The sequence below is a fragment of the Urocitellus parryii genome, chromosome 12, assembly GCF_045843805.1.
Source record: "Urocitellus parryii isolate mUroPar1 chromosome 12, mUroPar1.hap1, whole genome shotgun sequence".
Lineage (NCBI taxonomy): Eukaryota > Metazoa > Chordata > Mammalia > Rodentia > Sciuridae > Urocitellus > Urocitellus parryii.
In genome coordinates, this window is record NC_135542.1 from 31684465 (window position 1) to 31709615 (window position 25151).

At 48.2% G+C, this 25151-nt stretch overlaps 1 protein-coding gene across 1 annotated transcript; it reads right to left on the reverse strand.

Moving 5' to 3' along the window:
* Positions 1-1424: 1424 nt before the first annotated feature.
* On the reverse strand, positions 1425-9146 carry Alkal2 (ALK and LTK ligand 2). Its single transcript, XM_026412863.1, has 5 exons — positions 8888-9146; positions 7490-7543; positions 7328-7408; positions 4663-4728; positions 1425-1679 (listed from the first exon to the last, which is right to left on the reverse strand). Exons 1-4 carry the CDS (start codon positions 9144-9146, stop codon positions 4664-4666), a joined length of 459 nt encoding a protein of 152 aa, XP_026268648.1. The 3' UTR covers positions 1425-1679; position 4663.
* Between the last annotated feature and the right edge of the window lie 16005 nt (positions 9147-25151).

Sequence of the window (25151 nt, forward strand, 5' to 3'; positions counted from 1 at the left end):
TTTTATTTACCAATGAGGAACGATTGAGAAACCGTCTGTCTTGTCACTTTCAGATGGTCTGTGGTGTGTATGTGCTTATTTACCCTGGGTACTAGGAAGTAAAATGATGAAAATAATAAGCTGTCCCACTTACACTGGCATCTAGGTATGGGAGACTTCGGGGCCCTGGGACGGAGGCACTCTCAACTCTCCTTGTGGAGGTGGTGCCTGGGCTGGCCTGCCACTCAGCGGGTGAGTGGCAGTTTGCTTTATCCTATCCTGGTCCTGCATTCAAAGCTGGTGACCTCTAACCTGTAGAGGACTTTTAGTCAAAAAAATCAGTCCTTGTTGAAAGGCTGAGTGGAACACCAACCTAAGAACAGGGAGAGTTGGGGGACGGACACCCTGAGTGAGGGTCCTGGTGGAATTACTGTGTCATACAGAAAACTCCAGAGGTTAGGTTAGGGATATGATAATGGTGTCCCCAAGCTAAAGAACTGGAAAGAAAAGGTCAGATGATCAGCCACAGTAGGGAAGCAGGATTAAGTAAGAAGTCAGGGCTGTTCCCTGTCATTAATTGCTTTGTAATCCCATTGTCAGGAGTATTTCTTAATCCTTTCCATCCCTGTAAATTAAAAAAATGCTGTAGTTCTCTCTGATATGCATCTTAAAGGCAGAACTGTAGAATGATGCTGTGTCCCTGCAGCTGCCCTAGGTGTCATCTGCTCACACTGTGGCCAGGGACTCTCTGCTTTGTGAGTTTAACTTTTTAATTAGATCCCAGGTCTTTTCAAGATATATCCAACCCTAACTGTTCACAAGTCTTAAAGTTCCTTTACCTGGGAAACAGTGGATACAACGTATTTGGAGTACTTAACTAGCAAAGAGACCAAGCTACCTCAGGAGATTATGTCATTGATGCATAGTAACCTCTGCTATTAGAAAATGCTAATTGCCCTTTATAGGGATCCTTAGCTGTTGAGTTCCATTCACTTATGCCTTTTAAGTTTTATGGACTTCTGCCAGTGTATGGATCTCTTGACAGGTGTGTAAGCCACAAATGCTCAGTGATGAACCCAAGAGAAGTAAAGGACCACTCCAAAAACTGTTCATTATAACAACATTTGTTCATTTATTATTTATTTACAGTATTTACATATTGCACAATAGCAGGAGGGCTGTTTTTCATTTACCATATAAGAACAAATGGAACTGGCCTGGATATATTCACAAATTTATACTCCACTGTCTTCAAAACATGACTGAAGTTTTTATTTACCTCTTTTTTTTTTTTTTAATTTTTCATGCAGGTCCAAATAATATTCTGGGAGTTTAATTGTAAAAGTAATACAAAATATCGAATCATACTATATGCTCTATGAAAATATAGTTTAAGATTCTGCCTATGTTTCTAAAGTAATTTTTTTGTGATTTCATCTAATCTGGAAAATGAAATAGTCTCTCATAACACTGCACATCAAATGTGAAGTGTTCTCTTATTTTTTAAGATATAGTGGCAAGGATCTCCTTCAGGTACACTGATTTACATATCTGCAAACAGTGTCAACAGCTTACAAAATGCAAAGGAATTTTGGAAGAGTCTGTAAAAATAAACCTCTGTCCACATGGAGTGGGTGTGGAGAGCTGTCTGGCTGGTCTCCAAGGCACTGCTCAGGGTCCTGCTGTGTGGCTCCTTCCAGCTGAAAACAAATGCATCTGGTGTCATATGGCTGCACACACTTTGTTATCAGTGCTAGAGGACCTGTTGCTTTAGCTGTTTAAGAGCACACTTAGAAACATGGAGTCTCTATGTGTGTGCATATAGCTGTGCATTCCAAAAAGCAGTCTCATTTATTCTGGAAAATAACTCAGTTTTGCAGTTACCATATGCCCACTGCACCAAAGGATGAAAACCATCCACTCATGGGAACTCTGATTAGCATTAGCACAGGAATGTTGAGCTGCCTGGCCCTTTGTGTGTGGTCACAGCCTCAGGCTCATTCCATGGGGTCTGCAGCTGGTGGCTACTCTGCGAGATGGCTGGCCAGCTTTCTACCTCTGTTCACAGGTGAGCAAAAGGAGTGCTGTGGTTTCTGGTACTCCTAGAATAATGATTACCCTTCATTCTTTTTTTAACATTTATTTTTTAGTTGTAGTTGGACACAATACCTTTATTTTATTTTATGCATTTTTATGTGGTGCGGAGGATGGAACCCAGGGCCTCCCATGTGCTAGGTGAGTGCTCTAACGCTGAGCCACAACCTCAGCCCCTACCCGTCATTTTTAAAAGTGGGGGACACCTGCAAGTTTAAGAGGCTGTAGCCTGTAGGATAAAGCAGATATTTACATATACTGCTCAGAACTACACTTTTTTGAACATATCCCTGAACTCCAGTATTTCATCCAACTACCTGTAAAGGAATGTTTGATGTAGGGAATGTAGTTTCTCTTTGGTCTCAGGTCAGTGAGCTCCAGAGAAGGGGCCCAAAGTTTGACCCTTGCTCCTGGCCGATATAGAGACCTGCCCTTCTGGACTCTGGGCAGGTGCTGAGAGTGGGATCTTACCCTGCAGCCTGTGTGTGGGATGGAGAAGAGGCCACTGGGCACAGCAGAGGGACATGGCATGGCCACTTGGCAGAACATTTGCTTAGGGTTCCCAGTGTATCATCCCCACCATGGGTGTCATGGGACATGTGCTCTGCCTCTGAGGGTCTCACTGATGTTCCAAGCCAAGCTGTGAAGCACAGAGAAACTGACCTATGTCTACACTGGTGACCCAGCCAGTTAGGAGTTAGCTATTGCAATTTAAGACTTTTGGAAGAATTTAATCTTTAAAACATAAAAGTCATGACAACATCACAGTAGAAATCCCACTGTTTTAAATTTACCCATTTTCTGGCCAAAATGAACCTGGCTACATTTGTGACAACTGTGACTGCAGCAAACAGGTGGCCCTGGGCCTGGAAGCATGCAAGCACATGCCTTCATCCTACAATTGGCAGTGCACATGGGGAAGTGACCAAGGGACAGCAGGCCATGCCAGGGCCTTGTGGCTCAGCACACAGGATGCCTTCCCCTGGCTACTTTCCTAATCTTATCCCTCTGCAGGCCAGAGCTGAGCCACACAAGCCCAGTGTCCCTGATGGTCTGCCAAATGTCCACCTGTGGTCTGCCAAGCAGATAGCAACATGTAGCTGGAGCTCTGTAGATGGGCAAGGGCACCTTTGCCCTCCCCACTTATAAGTGAATGGCAACTTCCAAGGGTCTGTGGCTAACATCTAAACAGTGATGGAAGGCTAAAGGCCCTGTCTTCCCCACACCTTCCCATGGGAGACTTGTAGGCTATATGTCTGTTCTTGGCTTGAAAGAAAGTAGGCTATATGTCTGTTCATGGATTGAAAGAGTATTCTGCCTGCCTGCCACAAGGCAGCTGATGGGCTTAGGATGTGGAGGGAAGTAGGAAGCTGCACTTTCTGGCTTTGACTGGCTTCAGAACACCTCTACCAAATAGCGAGCCAGGGAACCTTTGTAACCCTCTGCACCCACACACCCTGTCCTCAGTGCTGCTCTTCTTTCCAGGGGTACTTGTTCCTGATGGGGATGAGAGGATGTGAAGATGGTGAGGATAGTGCCATGAAGCCCCCCCCACCCCCCCGCCAGCACTAGCTCAGCACACAGCAGAATCCAAATCGGCCTCTGCTGCTTTTGCACACTAGGCATGTGTGAAAGCACCACACTCATACACTGCTGAGACGAGCTGGTGCACCATGCTACTTACTACCTATAGCCACCTACTGCTGGTGCAGGACTAGTGATGGTCCTGTGGCATCTGTCAGGAAAGTAAAGCTGTACCTCCTAGCCATTGCTGGCTTCCTGGACAATAGCTGATACTATTTATTACACAGCACACCTTGAGAGGCCAATGTAAAATTAAACTCTTGAAAATTCATTTACATGTCTGCCACTACAGCTTAAGAAAACCATTGATGAGAACAGTTAAAGAGGATGACTATTCTGTTGAAGCCTCTTGGTACAAAAAGATTCCCAACCTTTAGCAGATACAGCATAAAATTCACATGGACACCTAGTCACATATGGACTAGGCCCCTACTTGGGATGGTTTGACTCACGATGTCTTAACTTTACCCTGGTGTAACAAAGAGGTACAGATCATACTTCAGATTTTGATTTCTGATTTTTTCCTGGGCTGATGTGTCCTACAATTTCCTTGTGAGGCAGCAGCAGCCTCTAGCTACATCTTCCAGCCAGCACACTGTCTAGGTTACGCGTACTAAATGCGTGTTTGACTGATGATGGATTTGCTGGGACGTAGCCCATTGTAAACTGAGTAGCACTGGTATCCACTTTTCAGTGGCAGTGAGTGAATGAAAGCCTGAAAGGAAATGGGCATGGTTCTAAGTGAGTGCCCTAGTTCAGGCACACATCTACACAAAGTCAGCCACCAGCCTGCTCCTTGCTGTTTAAGTTCGGGCTGGACGACTGAGGGCTGCTTGGACCGCCAGTAGGGGGCACCTGCTCCTCATGGTAGCCTTCTGAGTGTTAAGTTCTCTCAGGAAGGCTAACTCCACCGCCAAAGGATGAGTGTTCTAACTCTGAGCTCCTCATGTCTCAAAACAGATTCTGACCCTCAGGGAGTGGCCAACACAGCTGTGGGGAGCTTACCTTATCCTTCCATGCACATTGGGCTGACGGCCAGCCGAGTGAGAAGCCTGGCACATCTTTTATAGTCTACAGCAAAAATAAACCACAGACCCTTTCAGTTATCTGAACAACACTAAAAGAAACAGTAGATTTTTCATTTTTTGGAAGTATATAAACTGAGACAGCCATTTTAAAAAATATTTTGAATTTCCTGGAAACGACACAGACTCTGTCATCTACATTCATGGCTTCTAAGTTGTTGACTTAATAATTTATGGTTCTTCAAGGATGTTAGCATCACAAGCAGATGTCAGAGCTCATGGAAATGCCTGTAGTGTTGCTTACAAGAACACAGAATCTTAGTATGCCCTTGCGTGACTAAACTTTTAGGTCATGTGTAAACTGAGCTGACCATGCTGCAAAAAGTTGTGTGTTAATGTCCTAAAGAAAGTGGGTCACATTAGCAGAACACAGACCCGGATTGGACAGCAAAAAAAAAACCAATAAGCTAATTTTCCTTTTTTTTTTTTTTTTTTTTTTGAGGAGGAGGGGTGCTGGAGATTGAATTAAATGAGTTTCTGGGTGCAGACTGGTGTTCCCCATTACTCTATTCCACCAGGTGCTACCTCAGAGAATCCATGGAAAGGTTCTGTGACCACAGCCATAAGGGAATTTCCTCAGGATAAATTCTGTGGAAAGCTACAGTTGTTTATAAATTACTAACACTTCTTTCTCAGAAGCAACAAAACCCAACTGAAAAAGGGAAGTGCTCATACTGAACTAAGAATCTGAATGAATGGGTAAATTGACAATAATAGGTATGCACAGTGTGTCAGACAAGGAACTTACTCCACTCTAAATAAGAGTATACCTTCTAAATATTTAGAGTTCATACTCTTTGTGTTCCAAGCAGGGAAACTATCTACCCACTGGCAGCTGGTCACCTCAAGGATGGTCTAATTGGCAAACTGTAAATACTTCCATTTGTAATTTGTCTAGCGATCCCAGTTGGTGCCCATGCTGTTTAATCCAGATGTGTCTAATCTTGCCCCTCAGACCCTAATGCACAGAGCTCATCTAGGGATCTAGTTAAATGTGGATTCCATTCCTTAGGTCTGGGAGGGATTTTGTTCTGCATTCTAGCAGGCTCCCACGGACCACAGAGTAAGAAGGGTCTGAGACCCCTTCCACTTCCAGCATGTCAGAATTCCAGGGATATGCTTTTATGCTGCCTAAAGCAACCTAGAAGTGGTCAACTTAGCTCTCCAGGTCTTTGCAGGCTGAGAAGAGGAGAAGGCAGCCACACATCTAAGTGCACACACGTTGCCTTCCACCTTTGGGGACTCAGGGTGAACTGTGACTAGGAGTTTTGGTATTTTGCAACCAAATGGAGGTGGCCAACATTGGCATAACATGGCATCCCGGAAAAGACACTGCAGAGAGTGACACACGATACCTGAATCCTGCCTTGCTGACACCTATTGACTGAAAATGAGCAATTTAAAATTGTCTCCATCTGTAAATGAAAGGATTAGCAGTTTCTTTAGGGTCACTTCCACATGTAAAATTCATGGTCCTACTTTTATAAGATAATACTGAACTTAAAATATATGCACATTAAACAATAAAAAGCTTCTTTGGCCCCAGGATGCATGTGAGTGATTTTGAAACAAAAAGAAAGCAGGGCTGGAGTGGGAATAAAGGTGCTCCAGTCAATGTGCCATGAGCTGAGATGGAGCTGTGTGGTGCTCAAGAAATGCTCCCTGTGAATCTAGGAACTTTACTTACAGTGAAAGATGCTAGACAAGCTACCTGGCTGGCTGAGACCCACAGGTGTGATATGAATGGCCCTAGCAAAGTTCTTGGTGTATGACACAGCTCTTAAACAATGCACATTACCACCAGGGCAGCTACGCTGCCCCACAAGGAAAACAACCTCTTGTGACCTGGCTCTGTTTGGAAGGCAGGACAGATGCCTAGTCTCTGGCAGGCTGCTGGCCTTGGTGGTCTCTGAAAGCAGTCTTCATGGTTTTTCTCCTGTCAGCCTTGAATGAAGTGGAAGTTGTCCCAATTAAAAAATAGCTTTATGAAGAGCACAAAGAGCCACTTTTGGGGAAATAAAATGTTTTGTTATGGCCAAACAGCTGGAAGCATGCCAAGGAGAAAGGAAAGAAGCCCTAGGGGACAGCCATGACTGAGAACTGGACATATGAGAGCCAATGACATTTCTCCGCTAGAGAATAAGGCAGTCCGAAGTGCAGAATTCTGAAACAACTGAAAGATTCTTGGGTGATGAGGCTATCACTAATGTAAAAAAAGGTCACAGCACTGGACAAGATCAAGAATGTGACCTGAAGGTTCCAGGCCAACTTCAAGGTAAACCCCAGGCCCTGCACGGGCAGCTGGTACTTCAAGGACTCATGCTTCACCTGTCTGATTGTCACATTTAAGCAGAACAAACATACACACCACACCAGAATTCATAAGCAAATGAGAAAGTGAATCAAAGCATTCAGCCTACTCCAAGCATGGACTAATTCCAGTGAATTATTATTCCAGAGACTACGTAAATTTTGTTCAGTGTGGCACTGCCTGATGCAGAGGTTAGCTATCTCTTCCGATCTCTGGGGATGGTGGCCCAACTCTTAGCTAGTGAAGAATTTCAGAAGGCAGGCTGCTCACTTACATGCCGGGATGGTGCAGTCTCGGGTGTTGTGGTAAAGTCTGTGGAAGTGCTTACTGCACTTAGGACTGAAATAGAGAGGACCTGGAACAGAAAGAAGAAGGCCATGAAGACACCGAGAACAGAGGAGCAGGGAGGGCAGCGGGGGGGGGGGGGGGGGCTCACCTGTGAGATGCTTCAGAAACTTGTCCTTCATCCTCAGGTCTCGAGGGACAATTTCTGTAGGGGGAGAAAATGTTACACTGGCTGAAGAAACCATGTTTAATATGATCCCCAGTTAAAGTTGAGAAGCCCACGAATGTGAATTAGCCACAGCATCATGTATGGGAGCCCCCTGGATCCTCACATACAATGGAATGAAGACTACATCAGGGACATGTTTTTCTTCAAATAGTGTTACCTACTCATAAAGTTCCAGTGATATCTGTCTACTCTCTATGACTAGGATAGAAACAGGGGCCACAGAGCTGCAGGATGAAGAAGACTTCTTGTTCCTTAAATGGTTAGCTGCTAGGAACAAATCACTTTTAGACACTTCATTTTAAATCAAATCCCATGACATTTCAAAGTGCTAGAAAGAAAACTTGACCCTTCAAACAAAAGCTGAGTGATAGAACATTACATTTTTCTGGACATATATTTAGAAAAAAGGGTTAAATGCCTAAACCACCTGCCAGGAAGGTGTGAATGGAAGGGCACAATGGCCTGGCCTGTAAGATAGCCAAGACTTCCCAGGAGAAGGCTCCCAAGCCAGCTCCACACCCCTGCTCTGCACTGGCACCTGCTTCCAGCACTGTTGTCCTGCCATTCTCTGATTCCAGTCTTTGCTTTCTAACAGTCCTCTGTCACTCTCTGTCCCCTGATGTGGGTTAGGAACTTTGCTGCGATGTATGTGATGCTGCACTTCGGAAGCATGCTTGGCTCCTTGCACAGGGACAGATGCACTGGAGCCTTCTTCGTGCAAGGGGGAAACTAGTGTCAGTCTTCATTTACTCCTCACCTGAGTCAATCCATATAAACTGACCTTATCATATTTGACCTAATTGTGTCATGAAAGCATTAAAAGCTTGCATGCTTTCCTGGGAAATTCCCTGTGGGGCAGCTCTCTGAGAAGGCCAATGCATAGGGGAAAGCTCTGGACCATTTCTTCTCAGCTGAAATGCTGTGCTTAGAATACTTCCACTTCCAAAATAACAGACGCCAGTTCGGTGCACATTCCTGACCTAGGCAACAGCTCCACATCTTATAAGCAAACTAGGGGCAATTATCTGCAAGCCTCAGGCACAGAATTCCCATTTCCTTTAAAAAAAAAATACCCCTTGGTTTTTAAAAACAATCAACTTGATTTATCTTTTAAAATGTGCTTCTCATTTCCATTTCCAAGCAAATATGAATCGAGTGTGTCAGACATGGAAGCTAGACAGTTGGGAGCAGACCCCAGTTCACACTGCTCCTCTCTGTGCACACTGCCTTCCCAGAGCACTCACTCTGTCCTTCAGATCCACACAGCCAGGACCCTCTCCTCTCTCTGCCCCCTAGGGTCCACACTGGCGGGACACTTACCCACTCTCTGCTCCTCTGAGTCTGTCCCATAGTCTGAGGCCTCCCTGCGGCCCAGGGCAAAGTCCGGTTCGCTGAGGACCTGCAGCCTCTTGGACTCCCCGGAGTGGTATTTCTTCAGCTCCTGGACCAGCTCCACCAGGAGCCGCAGCAACGTCTGCCGGTCCGTGGGTCCCTGGGGCTGCAAGCGCCCCCGGCCGGGCCCTGCTGCGCCCAGCACCAGCAGCAGCCCCAGGAGCAGGGGCCGCCCGGGGGCGCGCATCGTCCCGGGTCGCAGGGCTGTGGGGCCGCGAGGACCGAGGGAGAGCGTGGGAGGTAGGGTCTGGAGATCACCGGGACCGGTGCCGGGGGCGACCGCGGTGACACCGGCGCCTCGGGGCCGCGCGCCCTCAACTTTCCCCGCACGCGGTGTCCGCCAGGGCCCGGCGTCCACACAACTTTCTTCAGCCTCCGGGCGCCTCGCCACCTCCGCAAGGAAGCCGCCGCCAGCAGCGGCAGCCCGGCCTCGGGTCCGCCGGCGTCCCACGCCACCGGGACCGCGCCCGGGAGCCCTCAGCCACGCGAGGCCCGGCCCGCACCTGCCCGCGTCGCCCGCCACCACCTGCGCCCGGCTGTGTGCCCGGCGCCCAGCGTCCGCCCGCGTCGTGGGCGTCTGTCCCGCGTCCACCCGCGTCGTCCGCCCGGCCGCGACGCTACTCCATGGCCCGCGGCGCCCGAGCGCAGGGGACGCGAACCGCCGCTCCGAGGGGATCGCGGTCGCCTGGTGCCCGCGCCGAGTCCTTCGGCTGCCGCGCTTCTTATCCCCCCGGCCGCCGACGTCAGGCGGGTCCCCAGGGCCGGAGCGCGGCTTTAATTAGGGCCGCGAGCGCTCCCCGCCGGCGCGGATCTTCGTCAGACCCCCCCGGCCCGCTCGCCCCCGCCCCCGCCCCTCCCCCGCGTCTCCCCGCCCCTTCCTCCCCAGTCTCCGCGCGCGTCCTCTCCTCGGCGCTCCCTCGCTCCCGCCTCCCTGTCCCCTCTCCCGCAGTCTAGTTCCCCGTCCCTGTCACTCGTGACAGGATGGGAAGAAACGCCTTTACCAGGAACTCGGATCTGTTTTTGTCTAAATGCAGATCTGGGGCTATTGAGAAGGAGATGCTGACTGCCTCGCTATTTAATAAGTCAATTAGCGTCTGTCCGGTTTGAAGGAATCTGCTGGCGAGGCCAGAGCCGCTTTCGGGACCCGAGCTGTCTTCACCGCCCGAGTCGGGTCCCCGGGCCGAAGAAGGCGACGCTAGGGGCGACCCTCGGGTCCCCGTGGGCCGCCCTGAACGGCAGGACCCCGCGCCCTTCCCGGGCCTCGGAGCGGGGCCCTCCGCCTGCGCCCCGAATCTGGACCCTCCGCCGCGGGTCGTTTGCTCATGGGCACTTCCTCCGGGGCTTCGTCTTTAAGAAAGTTTGATTCTTTGGATGTAGCCAAGCACTTTTGTGAGGGTTCGGTTCCATAGTTTACTTGATTTTTTTTCTTGTAAAATGTATTATCAATCAATTGCGCACTTTCCCATTTTATTGGTGCTTTCTGGGCAAGAGCTGGACGTCTTCCAAGTCGGAGATCTGATCTGATTGGGAAAGGTGTTCTAACACAGTCCCAGAAAGGGAGAGAGTGGGCGAGGATTAAAAGCCTCCACCATTAACCGGCAGCTGCACGGGCGGTGGCACCAAGATGCTGCCAAGGTGCAGGTGCGCTCGCTCGCGCAAACCCGCGCTCCACAGGAGGCTAAAGTCACTGTCCCCAGCGATCGCGGAGAATGGCTCAGTTCTGTCTATCATCAGCGTGCTCTCTTCCCTAGGTCTATTGGGGGAGAAAAAAATGTGTGTCAGGGTAGAGGTGGGAGATACTAAAGCGGGACCCTTGGGCATGTCTATATCTGCTCTCTAAAAACAAATGGTTTGACTTCCCAGGAAGGCTCTTGTTTTGTTTTAGGTTTGCAAGCAAAATTACTAACATGCTAACGTTTCTGCTGAAATACACTCAGGAAAAAGTAAAGTTTCATGTCAAATATATTAGGCATATGAAATGAGATATTTTTCCTTTCTCCCTTTCCCCTTTTCATGAATAGGGAGGAATTTAAGTTCTTTAAGTTCCTCTAGCAAGAGCGACGCCTGCCGCCCAGTGCTGTCTGGTACTGGCTGGGTGAGCGTCAGGGTAGCCTGGCGGCTTGGGGGTGTGCACACAGCTGGTGAGCAAGGTAGTGGGAGCTGATGAAGCTTCTGTCTGTCGTTGCTGCTGTTGCTCCAGCCTAAGCATGTGTTATTTTAGACTTACCTAAATAGTATTTTTAAATAGCATTTCACAGAATGAAAAACTACACTTTTATAAAGGACATCAGTGGGACCTACTTCCCACAAATACTACTAACAAGGAAGTTTCGACCAGCGTTACCCTTCTTCTTTTACACTTTTTAATGGGACCTGATGCCCACTGTGTGGATGCTGCTTCAGCCTCACTCACTAACTAGATACCTACACAGCACAGAGCCAGCACGTGGTTGGAATTTGAATCCATGAAACCTGACAGTTAAGGATTAGAAACTCCAGGTGTTCTTTCATTCACTTGTGTCAAGTTCTGTGTTAAAGTCACTCCCAGTGCCGCTCATGTTATATACACAGATTTATAGAGTTTAAATAGAAGACTATACTGGTTTACTAGTCTTTCCTAGACTTTTCAATTTGCAATGTTGCTGGGATGAACTCTGTGAAGTTCTCCAGCTTCCAGAAATATGTGTCTTGTGCTCAATGTAAGCGCAGTCTGATCTGCTGAACTCCCTGCTTTGAGGCCTGAGAAGGCAGGTATGTACCAGCTCACGGAGACAGGAAGTTATGTCATAAGTCACTTGGTCTCTCCACTTCTTTTTGTGTAAAACAGGGAGGCTGGAGTTGTCCCTAGTGTAAAACTACATGATCTTCTGATTGTTACAAAAATACGTGAAAAAATGCAGTGTTTCCTACAAAAATCTCAAGGTAATTCACTTGAAGTCATCAATATGAGCTTATCCATCTACTTTCAGGCACGAAGAGGTAATGCATTTATGTTAAATAATGTAATTCTCTCCTTTAGTAACTGAACAAATGTCTACTGTCAAGGATCCAAAAAGCTGGAAAATTAGCAACAAACTGTTTTGAAATTATTGGAAAAAATTGTTTGCTGGAATTGAGTTAGTTGTTGTGAGCACCTCAACCTTTATTCAAGATGTTTGGCTCATGAGAGGAACATCATTTGCTCAGTTTTAAGCAGTGTAAGGAAAGCTGCAGCACCCCAGCCACAGCCATTCTTGTCTTGTCAAAAGAGGTATTAATTTAATTTTAGATGAATATTAACTCTCTACAAAGACTTCTGACAAAGGTATGTATTAACAGGTTTTAAACTATTATATCACTCATTTAACAACCTAATATCTCATTTGAAAGAAAACAATCACCTTTCATAAAAGATAGTCTCATGTGCTATAATGAATATTGTTTCATGTTTAGCCTTTACCAGTCAGTAGCTATCAGTCTGCTAGGAATGACCAAAGCTTTTAGGAAGCCAAGATTGCTCATAGGACGGTCTCCCTGAGAAAGTGCAGGAGCACAGCCTCACAAGTAGCAGCTTTGCCTGTGTCCATGAGGGGCCTCCTGCCTGATTCTTTCCCTCCTATGCTAAGGACACCCAGGTCATGGGCCTCTCACATTCTTTGGTTTAACTTTTGCTTCTGCAACACCACATGATGTAGCTCAGAAGAGGCATGAGTTACACATTTTGCAGGAAGGGTTGGAATACCAGTCAGCACGATGGACTTTATTCAGATTTTTCCACCTATAGCAGAGATGAAGAGGACTTTCACATGGGAAAGGCCTGAGGACATGTGGACTTCTGTTTAAGTTAGAAGTTCCAGCTAGAAAGTCTTGAGACATTGGTGCTTTGGACTTTTGGAAGTCCCAGTCTGGCATGTTTTTGTTTGTTTGTTATTGATACCAGGGATTGAACCCAGGGGTTCTTGACCACCTCAGCTACATCTCCAGCTTTTTAATTTTTTTTTTAAAATTTGAAGACAGGGTCTCACTAAATTTTTGAGGCTGGCCTCAAACTTGCTATCCCCATGCCTCAGGCTCCAAGCCACTGGAATTACAGGTATGAGCCCCCACACCTGACCCTGGCATGTCTTGATGGCCACAGTGAGAATAAATTTGAACATGCATACCCATTCTCAATAGTTAAAAAAAAGACCCTCCCCACTTAGTAAAAGGTCTGTCAGCTGCCAAAATGGTTCATGGGAATATCTGAACAAAGTAGAGTCTTCATGTAGGCAGGTGTGACCCGCAAATACTGCATTCCTTATGTTTCTGCAGGAGATGAAATGACAGAAACTGAGGCCCAGGTATGGCTCTGCCCTTTGGCCTGGCTATCTCAATTCAGGGTCCTCCCTTTCTGGGACCTAGACATGGGCCTGATTGGAAGTGAGGAGGACTGAGTGGGGTTTGGGGAGAGGGGCAGGCATGACATCTACAGCCCCCTCTGGCTGGCTTTACTCATTGCCTGTGCTTGCCTCATTGGGTTTGCATTCCTGGCATCTCCAACTTCCTGAGGTCTAATTACACTCTCACAGCTCCACATACCACCCTCGCAGGGACTGATTGTAGGCTGACCCTGCTGTACACTCTCTGGCTCCTAGGTTTCCCTGTGAGATCTTGTGGAACTCCCATGGCCTTGGAACTCTGGCATTCTGCACATCTGCACACCAAGCATCAAGTGGATGGTGCCAAGGTCTTCAGCCAGGTGGGCTGGACCTGGGCCCACTCAGGACAGTGCAGCTGTCCTCAGTGCCTGTATGGCAGTACATGGGGAAGCCAGGTTCCTAGGCACATGTTTTTGTAGGAGCAGCATACTCTGGGCTCTCTTCTCAAAAGACTCTGTCCTGGAAATAATTCTGCATTTTTACATCTCTGCGCTGTGGTGGTGGGGTCTGGCCTCCTCTTGAGATGCACTTGAGGCATCTTTCCTCTTGTCCTGGTGCAAAGCACTTGGCCTGTTGTTCTTGGCAGTGATGACAAACCCTCCTTGGCCATACCTGTAAAACTCCTTTTCTCCCCAGACTGTGTTTTTCCCCCCAAATCTTTCTGCTCTGCTCTTCTTTCTATCATTGTAAATTTGGCTAAAAGTAGCCAGTAATACCCATGCCACAGTCCAAGTGCTGTGCTGCCCTAAAATATCCTCTGCCATACAAACTGATTCATAACCTTTAAGCCTGACCTCCCACAAAGTCCCAGGTCAGAGAAAAAATGCAACCAGATTCTTTGCCAAGGCCTAACAAGGGTGGCCTCTAGTCCAGTCTCCAATTTCCTTTCCATCAGAAACCTTGGCAGTATCACCTTTGCTGTCCACATGGCTACTGGTACTGGTCTTCAAAGACTCCACCAGATCGGCTTGTTAGGCTCCACTATGGCATTCCAAGTTTTCCCAGATTCCAAAGGCCTGTCCACATCAGAGCTGCAGGCGCAGCAACCACCCACTTCTTGGAACCAATTTTCTAGGCATCCTTTAACTCAGTCAAGCAGATGCCAAAATCAGTCATCATAGAAACCTATGCTGTGAAAACCAGTGTTTAGAAATATAAGGAGAATGTGGACATCTCTTTAGAAGGATCTTATCATTCAGGAAGGATCTGACTGTCAATCTACTGTCAGTCACATGAGGATGCCTTCCTGGAGCTATCTTGGAAGACCTAACAGAAATGGGCATTTGAAATGCCCTAGATGATGGGTAGGAATTGCTTATGTTGGTCCAGGTACTGTGCATGCTGGACAGAGAGAAGTGAATAGGCAAGCTCCCAAGGGAGACTGGGACCTGGGAGTCCAGCTGCAATGATAGACTGAGGGGGGCACAGCTGGGCAGCTCTCCAGAGTACAGTGTGGACGAGGGGAGAAGCCCAGAGCCACTACTTCCCACCCCTTGCCCCAGCTGGGTGGCATTTCCTTTGGAGCCCCTTTCTGCATATCTGTCAGGGAAACAACATGAGGACCTACTGCTCTTGGGACAATGAACTGGTTTTGTGAACATTGAGATTTGTGAAGTTCATAGTGCAGTGTGCAAAAGTTTTACAAGCCAGCTAATTGGCAGTAACAATGGCCAAGTCTTTTGGTATGTACTGTCTCATGGTGTATCTATCCCTTCCCCTGATGTCATTTCTAACAATGCATCCTGAAAGACAGCATCTTTCAAATCCTATGGGGTGTCTGGGGCATCAGAATCTGTGACGTGCTTGCAGCTGCATTGAAACTATAGTTAGCAAGTGAACTGAAATATCCTGAATTAGTAAGTTTTCATGTGACCAGTCAGCAATCAGGATGGTGACTGAGGGCTCAGATCAGTCAATGGGGACTCAGAACAGTGAGCAAGGGTCCAGGCCAGTGATTGTAGGTCTAGGCCAGTGGGTAAGGGCTCAGAGTAGTGGCTGAGGGTCCAGGCCAGCGACTCAGGGTCCAGGCCAGTGGGTGAAGGCTCAGAGTAGTGGCTCATCCAGAAGGTCACTGATCTCATCATAAGGCTCCACTCCAAAGGCCCTACCTCCTAATACCTTCACATTGAGGATGAAGTTTCAATGTGCACATTTGGGGGAGACATAAACATTCAGACCATAGCAGCACCCGTCAATAGGGGCAGATTTCTGGTCCTGGTAGAACTCAGGCTTTAAACAGACACGAGACAAATGCAAGTCTATACCTCCCCTGGAGGGCAAATCCACACCGAGGATCTCACTCCTATATCCCATTGCCAACACTTGAACTCTCAGGTGCTCATGACATTGGTGAGTATTTCTGCCCTCAAATTAGTTGTATGTTAAAGAACACTAGACAGAACATGATGCATGTGTGTGGAGGCTTGGTTATGGAGAAGGAGGAGAGAAAACCAGTGTAAAGGGTATAGAAGTACAAAAGATTATGGCATATTTGGAAACTCCAACTTCCAGAGTCCCTTTCTAGAGCAGAATGTGATAGAGGAAATGAGTGAGAAGAGGCCATTCTAAATGCTATTCTAAGTTCTTTGAACCTTACACATGGTGAGCTTTGAGCAGGGGATTGACATAGTCAGATTTGTTCTTTGGGGCTAGATAAAGAGAAAGGACCAAAAGGACTATGGAAAGTGGCAATTTTGTCAGTGAGGGATCTTCACCCATCCATCCATTCACCTACTCATCTGTCTATCCTCCACCATCTGTTCATCCATTCACTATCTACCCATCCACCCATCGATCCATCCATCTACAATTCACCTATTCATCCATCCACTCATCCATAATTCACTCACCCATGCATCCATCCTTCATTATTAATCTATCCATTCACCTACCAACCCATCAATTTTCCATAATTCATCCATCCATCCATCTACAATCCACCCAACAATCCATTCACCAACCCATCTATCCATCCTCCACCATCCAACCATCCATCTATGCAATCATTCATCTTCTAAACATCCATCTATCCATTCATTCACCCATTCATCCATCCTCCATTATGCATCCATCCACTCATCCATCCATCATCTACCCATCTGATCCTTCTTTCTATCACTGAGCAGAGAAATTGATACATGAGTTGCTGTAGATATAAGAGGGAGCACAAAACCAGGTGTGGCAATGAGATGGAAAGCAGAGAAAAATCTGTGCTTCCTGGGAAGATCATCTGTCTCTATATCGTTTCATCTTGACAATGGCATTCCTAGAGATGAACACTTCTTGAAGTTCACTTAAAAGTGTAGAGGGAAAAAGGAATGAAAATTTGAAGTAGTAACTGTTTATAACCACCATAAAGTAAGCCATTCACTCACTCAGAAAATACTGGTCCTGGACCACCGTGGGCAGCATAGTCCCAGTAGGTCAGCCACACTGCAGTGAGCAAACATGGTTCCCATGACTTGGCCTTTCAAATATAAATAAGCCTATTTAGAAAAATAAATAGAAAATTTACTAACAAGAAATGCAATACAAAAGTAAGCTTTATAAAAGCAGAGCACCCTAATTCAGCTTTGTCTGGGTACTGAGGATGACAGTTCTTCAGTCAGGACATTTCCTGCTACATAAATGGATGGCTGCCCAGGTGGATGGTACTGGGCTTCTCAGAGGGGACCAGTGCTGAGAACCAGGTGTGTTCCCAACTATGCACAGATGGACAGGCACTGGGATTGGCACAGCTCTGGGTATTGTATGGATCTCTGGACCTTGGAAAGACCCCATGTCCACCAGCTCTGTGCCTTTGCCTTCAAGAAGCCATTGCTGTGAGCATGCTCCTTGTTCTCTTTCATGTTAAAAGTCTTCTGTTGGCTGTTGTCAGTGTTGGAGCAGATCTCCTTAGAGTCTTCAGATATGTTTGAGTCTGTAATCCATGCACCTCTCTGCCACAAGCTCTAGAAGCTCACATTTTTATGTGGAAGATCCTTTCTTTAATCCATCCTCAGCATAATTCAGACTTTCTGAGACATATCTCTGAGGTTTTTCTTTGTTCCTGTATGCCTGGATTGAGGGTGAAATTCCAGAGGAAGTAACAAGTCCCTGAATACAGGGAGAAGCTTGAGTCAGAGCACTCAGCGGGGACAATGGGGTCTGCCCTGCACTTTGGCTGCACCCAAGACCAGTCCCTTCAGCTCCTGTCCTCATGTGCCCAGAGGAGGTGCACCTATCCCTTGTAGACACAGGGTCTTTTAAAGAGGATTTAATGTTCTTTATAAACTCCAAAGCAGGCAGCATTATTCTGCATGCTGTTCATGACTTTGAACGAATGCACCTGGCCTTCCTCTCTGTGCTGCGTTTTGGGCACTGTTCCTAGATGGCAGTCTTGAAGTGAGAGAGAGACCTGCCCCAAGGGCTGAAGGTGCCCCCCCTTCAAGTCAGTGGTGCTGTGCAGTGAGTGGCTGTGTCTGTGGTGTCCAGTGTGTAGGGCCCGCTTTTCCCAGGACCAGGTCGGCTGGGTGCCCTGGCTTCCGCTGCAATGTGGTCAAAACTGCAAAGTGCATCCAGTGTGTTTTGGATCGTTCCCCTCCTCATGTGCAGGTTGAAGAGCCACTGTGTTTTCATCACAGCTTGAGGTGTCAGTCTCTGATGTTCCTATGGCCTTGTAAGCTTGACTTTCAATGGAACACTGTCCACACTGCCACATGAGGTCATGCCCTGTCACTGGCTGAGCTGAGGCCCCCCTTAGAGGTCCGTTTGGAACCCTCCCTGTTGTCCTGTCTGTGGACAGGTGACCAGAGTCACAGGGCATTGCCAAGTCCGTACTGTGGTTCTTTTCATGGGTCCTTGGGAGCTTGCTGGAGCCTGTCAGCTTGCTTTCTGAACTGAGAGGCTGGGTCTGGGGCTGGCCATGGGCTCCCTCCCCAGCTCCCCTGATTACTGATCAGTGCTGTGAAGCTGAATGTTTTAGGTATGTGTCTTGCTGATGTACGGCGTTGTTTTTATTTCAAATGCACTTCTGAAAATCATCAGGCTAGGGATAATAATGGTCGGTTCTCACAGTTCTGTGTTTAAAGTTTGAACAGTATCTTGCACAAGTGAGGTTTGACAGATGGCAATGGGTAATTATTGTTTCCCCATGTAGAAATATTTGAATTTGAGAAGGGATCCAATCTTTAAAAGGGAAATTTTATTGTAAAGTCTGTATCTTTCATAACTCTATTCTAAGACCAAATAGCCTTGCACATTTTGATAATTGACCCTTAAATTGTATTTATGTTTCAAAACAACAATGGTGTGCAGGGAAGAAGGTAAGTGCCACCTGCAAGTTTCAGAACGTGGGGGCTGGCTTTGTTATACCGGCCCTGGCTGGGACCCCAGTAACTGTGATGCTCCTGGGTGTGCAGGTGGGCTGGGGGACACCTGCCCACTCCTGCCCCTGTGCAGGCCTGGTTGGTGAGGTGTGGGCAGTGGGCAGGTTAGAGAAGATATTTTGGCTGAAAGTAGTTGACAGTTCTTCCTGCTTATGATTGTATGCTTGCCCAGACTTTGATGAATATTCCTAATGACTGATTCCATGTACATACCACAATATGAAAAAATTCCATTTTTATTGTCAGCAGGTTGAAATCATAGAGTGATAGAAAACAGTGAAAGCAAATTTATGTCAACTTCAAATCATAGCTTTCATTGGGCCCAGGTTTTCTCTGATATGTACAAGAAGTGAAAGCCTCTACAGCTTTGACTTTTATTTGAACTCTTATGATTAGCAGATTTGTGAAAGAACAGTCCTGAATGTAGGGGTATGGTAATTACAACTTCCTCCATTTCTTAAAACGTGTTCAGTATTGAGAAACTGCTATATGTCAATGTCTACTCTACAACATACAAGAACAATGAGATGCAAAATGAGACATGGAACCTACAACGCTGCTGCCCCACATTCTTAGCAATTCCCTCTGCACAAGGCACAGCTCCCTGCAAGCCATCCTGCTGAGCCGGCCCAAGGGTGTGCTTCTGATTACTTACATACATGTACCCCGAGGATATTGATGAAACTTAAGTCGAAATGAATCTTAAATGTGCTAATGAGGTTTGTTATTTGAAGAACCTGTGGGTAATTTATTTTTAGAGCAAATAAGGACTTCATAAGGAAAATCACTATCCATTATTGTTACTTTTTTTTTTTGGTCAGTCTAAATTTATGTCACTATGTAGAAATGGATTTTTAAAATAATATGTGAATGCTTTAGAATTATTTTGATTATTTCTGTCCATTTATTTTACCATAATTATTTTAATATTAAATTTAAGATTTTCTGGCTGCAGAGAACAGAGGTGCTGTGGAAGTGGCTTCTCCGGGCCTCAGTGACACCAGGCCCACCCCTTCTGCCATTCAGGAAAAGTGCGTTCCCCTCCTCACCACCATGACCGCTGTCTCTGAGACGGCCTGGGGTTGAGCAGAGACTGCCCCCCACTGTGCAGTTGCCCTCTCCGGGGTGTGTGCTTCTCTTTGAGGGCACATGGACACAGTGGTCAGTTCAGGCCAAGAGCTTGCCCAGATCTCGTCCTGTGCCTGTGAGTGCCTAGAGGCCACCACAGGAGGTGCTGCTGGGATGTGCTCAGGGATTACCGTGCACCCACTCCACCTCACTCAGAGGATCAGGTCTGCCTCTCAGCAAGTTCACCGGCCCTGGGAGTCCACACAGAAGGTGAGAGGCACTCACTCAGGCCATGGTAAAGAGGCCAGACTGCTTGAAACCCACTGCTTTGTGGGTATGTCCAATGCAGCCACTCTTCTGTCTTGTTTCCGGCTGTCCTGTTACCCGTCACAAATCCTCATGCACATTAGATGAAGCCATTGTCCTGTGCTCTCCATGCCACCTCCTCTCTCACTTTCTGCTTCTGGGATGATGTTTTCCTTCTGAGGGCTGACAATGCACACATCACATCCAAATCCACAAATCAGCCTCCATCTCAGGCCAGTCAATGCAAAGGCTGAAAATGAGCAACTGAGCAGTGACTCAGGAACGGCTCACAATGACACGTAAAGTACACACCGTGGCCAGGTGGCAAGAGCTACTGGGGCCCACCCTGGGGGCTACCCCCGCCACCATGGCTCTCCAGCAGCAGTGGCATCATATCCACAGAGGGCACTGACTCTTCTCGACTGCAGACTTGATGGTGCCCATCCCTGTTCCTCCTCCACCAGGCATGTCGGTCCTGCTGATGGGCAGTCTCAGGCTGTGGCCTGGAGGAACCACACATGGTCCTCATGGGAGCACTTCCCATGGCCTGAGCCCTGGGCTCTGGACAGGAGGAGCATGTGGGTGGGGCTGTGGGCACGGATGCTAGCTGGTCAGTCAGGGACAGCCACACTCTGCTTGGTCATTGGAATATAATGACGGGGAATGGGCCTAGGAAGCCCCAGGGTGACTGCAACAACCATGGAAGTCCCCTCCACTCCCAGGCAGAGGGCAGTGCAGAAGAGATGACCTCTGGTGGAAAGACAGTTTCTCCGTGGCTCTCCAGCAGAGGAAAGGGACACAGCAGCATGCATCCCTCTTTCCACTCAGGAGCTCCCTTGAGGAGGGACACAGGGGGCAGAAAGGGAGAGGCCACCAGCCAATCAAGCTGAAGGCAGCAGGCATAGCTAGCTCCTCCTCTTCTCACTTATGGAAACCCAGCCAAGAGCAGGAGCCTTGGCCAGCTTCACACATTCAACGTTCAAGCAAAAGCCACCTGGAAACCATGAAGACAAAAGACAAAAGCTGAGTCCAGGACTCTTGAAGAAGAAAGTTTGGGACTTGGTTGCCTGCCTTGCACGGCTCACCTGAGAGAGGAAGTTCTCTGGTTGGTCCAGCCACCACAAGCAGGGTTCTTGGTACCTATGACCAAACTCACCCCAGGACATTCCTTTAACCTGTCAGTGAACCAGCCCCTGGCCCACCAGTTGTGACCCAGGGCTGCCTGCAAGCCTGGCTCTAGGCTCTCCCTGTGCAGACGAGCTCTTTCATCTCTGGTGTTTGTCCGGGAGCAGAGCCGGCTCCACCTTATAGGCAGTGGGATGTTTTCCTGCTGAATAGTGTCTGTGTGAAAGTCTTCATTGGTTTCTCCTGCAGGACTGCTGCTCTGGGGCTGAGCTAGGGTCTGGGCTAATGACCAAGCCTTGGCAGGAGTCTCAACAGTCCGGCATGAGGTGCTGACCTCACCCCATCTAGGAAACCGCTTTCAGCCAACAGGGCCTGCCTATCATCACACTTGGGAAAATGATGAGTTTCATGGCCTAAAAACACGTTTACAGTATTTACCTGTTCTCAGTCCTCAGAGAATTCAAACCCTGAAGTCACAGTGGCAGAGCTGAGGCAAAGAGTGGCTCTGGAGGGCTCTATGCTCCCACCTCCCTCCTGGTTTCTCATGCACACCATGTGCGGGGTGCCTACTTTATAAGGAGGGCAAAGGCAGATGGCTACAGGGGTGACCTCCTTTGAAACAGGTCAGGGGTGGGGACCAGAGGAGAGCTGATGCATGAGGAAACACCCTGGGTGCTGATGGACATGTGATGTGGTGAGTTTGCAGATCATGGCAACACATCTGTACTCTCTTAAGTGTATTGCATATTCTCTGTCAGTTTGTTTCTTAACCCAGTTTGTGCAAATGCTTCTGTGCAACAAGAATCAGACTTCCTGAGGGAGGAACACACTACAGGTGAGAGCTGTGTCACAGATTGTCAGAATACTTTGACTCAGCAAGTACACAGAGCTGGTGCTCCAAAAGGCCCTAGCTTGCTGGCGTTGCTATGGCAACCACCCCACCCACTCATGCTACTGTTAAAGGAAATTTTGTTCCAGCTGGAATCTGGCCGCTCTGCTGACCAGGAGGCTTTGCTCTGTGCACTCTGTAGCCATCCCTGCTTTCTGCTCCATATTTCCCCTTCTGGTTCTGCCCCCTTGTTTACAGCATCTACAGTTATTGGTTGTGCTGTGTCAATGGCTAACTTTGCCATGGAGCATCTGAGAGAGCACAGAACGTCTCTGGTATTCCGTGGAATGACACCCGGAACACAGAGAACATGCTGCAGCTAGAGGGCCACTTCACTGGCTTTCCACAGGACAAGTCAGATGCCCACTTCTCCTTGGGGGTTGGGAAACCATCCCTGGAAGCCTGCTTCTCCCCTTCCCCACTCCAGAACAGATGGGTGCAGACAGTTCCAATCTTCTCCAACCCTCTCTCTTCCCAGCCTACATCTCATACTTTTTAAGAGAGCAAAACTCACCTATCTTGCCTGAGGATTTCTGCTCAATGTTCTTTGCTCATCCAGAGATGGGTGCTGCTTCTCAGTGGGTTCGCTAGGAGCCTGATGGGAGGCCAGTGATGTGTGAGGCTGGCCACTTAGCTGAGGAGCACACCTCTGTGATGTATGAAGTCTCCCTCCTCCAGAGGCTGACCATCTCTTTTTAAACAGTAAAATGGAAGCACATCAACTACTCTAAAACTGCCTTGCTGTCCTCTGTGGGCTTGATATGGGATTGAACCCTTGTAGGTCACTTCTCAGGGGCCAGGACAGGGCATCTGAAGGCATTATGCTCCCAGCAACACATGAGCCCCCACAAAGATAAGGAGAGAATGATAGCTTTCTCTAAAGCGACTTAGAAAGAGCCAGTGCTAGTCTTCGGGATGATGCACAAGACGCATGGCAGCACCAAGGTCAGCTCAAGCAGGAGAGACGTCAGACCCCTACCAGACGTTGAGAGTCCCACTAGCCAAGTCCCCCTGTTGAGTCTGCAGGACTCTTGGGACTGCATGAGTGTGTTTGCCTCTGCTAGGGTGGGCACACCCTCATGTGTGCAGGCTGGGAGGAATGTGGGGCCGCACAGCAGGTAGAATCTCCTTGCAAGAGAAGATTTTGCTGGTTCAGGGGCAGCTCCCTCCAAATCGCTACCTGTGTTGTGCTGGAGGTGCTGCTTGGGTTTCTCACTTGTTCCTAAGTTCATTCACTTAATACTCACTTGGTATTTCCCCCTTGGGTTTAATGGAAAGGATGTTTCTGAAGTGAGGAGAAGAGAAAGAAGGAACAACAATTTGTTATTATTTTCTTGCACATAAAAATGAGGACCTCCAGTAATTTCTATAGTGAATCTTAGGAATGTCTACAATAAGAGGCTCATGCAGGGGTGACCTGCATGGTAGTGGCTTCTGGGCAGTACTGCCCCACTCAGCACCCAGGGCAGGCACCTGGGTGTTGGTCCATGCAGAGCAGAGTCCAGTACCCCCATGATGCTCCATAGGGTTGTGCTGCTGGGTTGGCAGGGTGCAGCAGGCCTGGGTGCATGCTGAGTTGCCTCTGGTGAGCTCCACATCAAAGCCACCAGCTTCCTTGCCACCGTGAGCATCATGAGACCTGTGAAGACTTGCCCTCAGCAGACTTCTCTGATAGCTGAAGGATTACACCTAGCAGACATCAACAGGGGTTCATGAGTCAGTGAATCAGTGCCTCACTGTCCATCCAGAGTGCAGACTGCCAACAGGTCCTGGGGGAAAGACCAGAACTGCTCACTCAGGGGTGCAGGCTCCACCCCACAGAGAAAACTGCTGGACAGGGGGCAGTGGTCCTCCCAAAGGCCAGTCAGATGGAAACAGCTGCTGTTCCCAGGAGCAAGGTTTTTCATGGGGCCACCAGCAAGTTCAAAAGGACTCTTACATCTGCAGGAAGGACCAGACAGCGTGGCTCATATTAATGGTGTACCAGGCTTAGCACCAGCACCTGGGCGTGTGCCCGTTATGTTATCTAGTAGAGCTCAAATGAAATTTTTTATTTACCAGTAAAGAAGTATCACAGGACATCACCTGGGTCTGAGAGTGTCATAGGACATGTGGGTGGACTGAAAAAGTTGTGGCTGCTCCTAACCCTTTCATCAGGGTTAGCCTGGCTGGAATCATTGAAGAAAGCTCGGTTTAAATACCCAAATGAGGAGAATGCACGCTCAGCTGAGTCAAATCAGGCAAGAACGCACTGGGACATGAGTCCAGGGTGGGAGTGAAGTTGGAAACCAGGGCTCCTCAGCAGGGGCTCTTTCCGGGTCATGCTGGACACAGGCTGGCCTTTGCCCCCAGACAGCACCTGCACTGTGGCCCCTGCTCTGACCATGAAATCAGGGATCCCTGAGGCTCCTGTGTGTCCCACACACATTCGGGAGTGTGGTGACCGTGACTCTCTGCTCTGAGAAAGTGCTTGGCCCTGTGGTCAGAGCTGTGACCCCTAGGAGACAGTCCAGGATGGAGTGTGTTCACTGTGACAGAACAAAGCCAAAGCCCTTTCCTGCTGGCTGTGGCAGGCTCAGACTCACATCTCCGGGCCCCCACCTGTGCTGGCCAGGCCACCTGATGTCTGCCTAAGGGACTGAGGGAACAGGCAGGAAGTGGGCGTGCTCTGGCCACTCCCCTGTGCTCAGGGTTCAAGCTCCTGCCGTCCCTGCTGTCTCTGTTGTTGATGATCCGCCCCCGCCCCACCTAGAATCAGCAGCCTCTGGACGTCTGTCTCCACTGGGATTTGGTCCTAAGGAGAACTGCTGTGAAGAGGTGGCTGAGCCAGAGGGAGTCACCCCACACCCTCCTCAGCTCCTCGGGAGGCTTGACTGCCATTGGCAAAAAGTTTTCCTATTTTTGTGAAGCAATGTTTTTGGCGTGTTACCCTCTAGGATTCAAGTTTCTCACTGCCCCACAACTTGCTGGCTTTGTTTCACAGAGGTAAACCTTCAAGCTTGCTAATGCAAAACTTAGATTCAAATCAAGGTAGTAATAGT

Coding starts and splice junctions, on each gene's coding strand:
- Alkal2 (XM_026412863.1), bottom strand. CDS start 9,146: ATGCGCGCCCCCGGGCGGCCCCTGCTCCTGGGGCTGCTGCTGGTGCTG. Junction 7,544..8,887: donor CTCAGAGGAGCAGAGAGTGG/GTAAGTGTCCCG, acceptor CTCCCCCTACAG/AAATTGTCCCTCGAGACCTG. Junction 4,729..7,327: donor AGACTGCACCATCCCGGCAT/GTAAGTGAGCAG, acceptor TTTTTGCTGTAG/ACTATAAAAGATGTGCCAGG.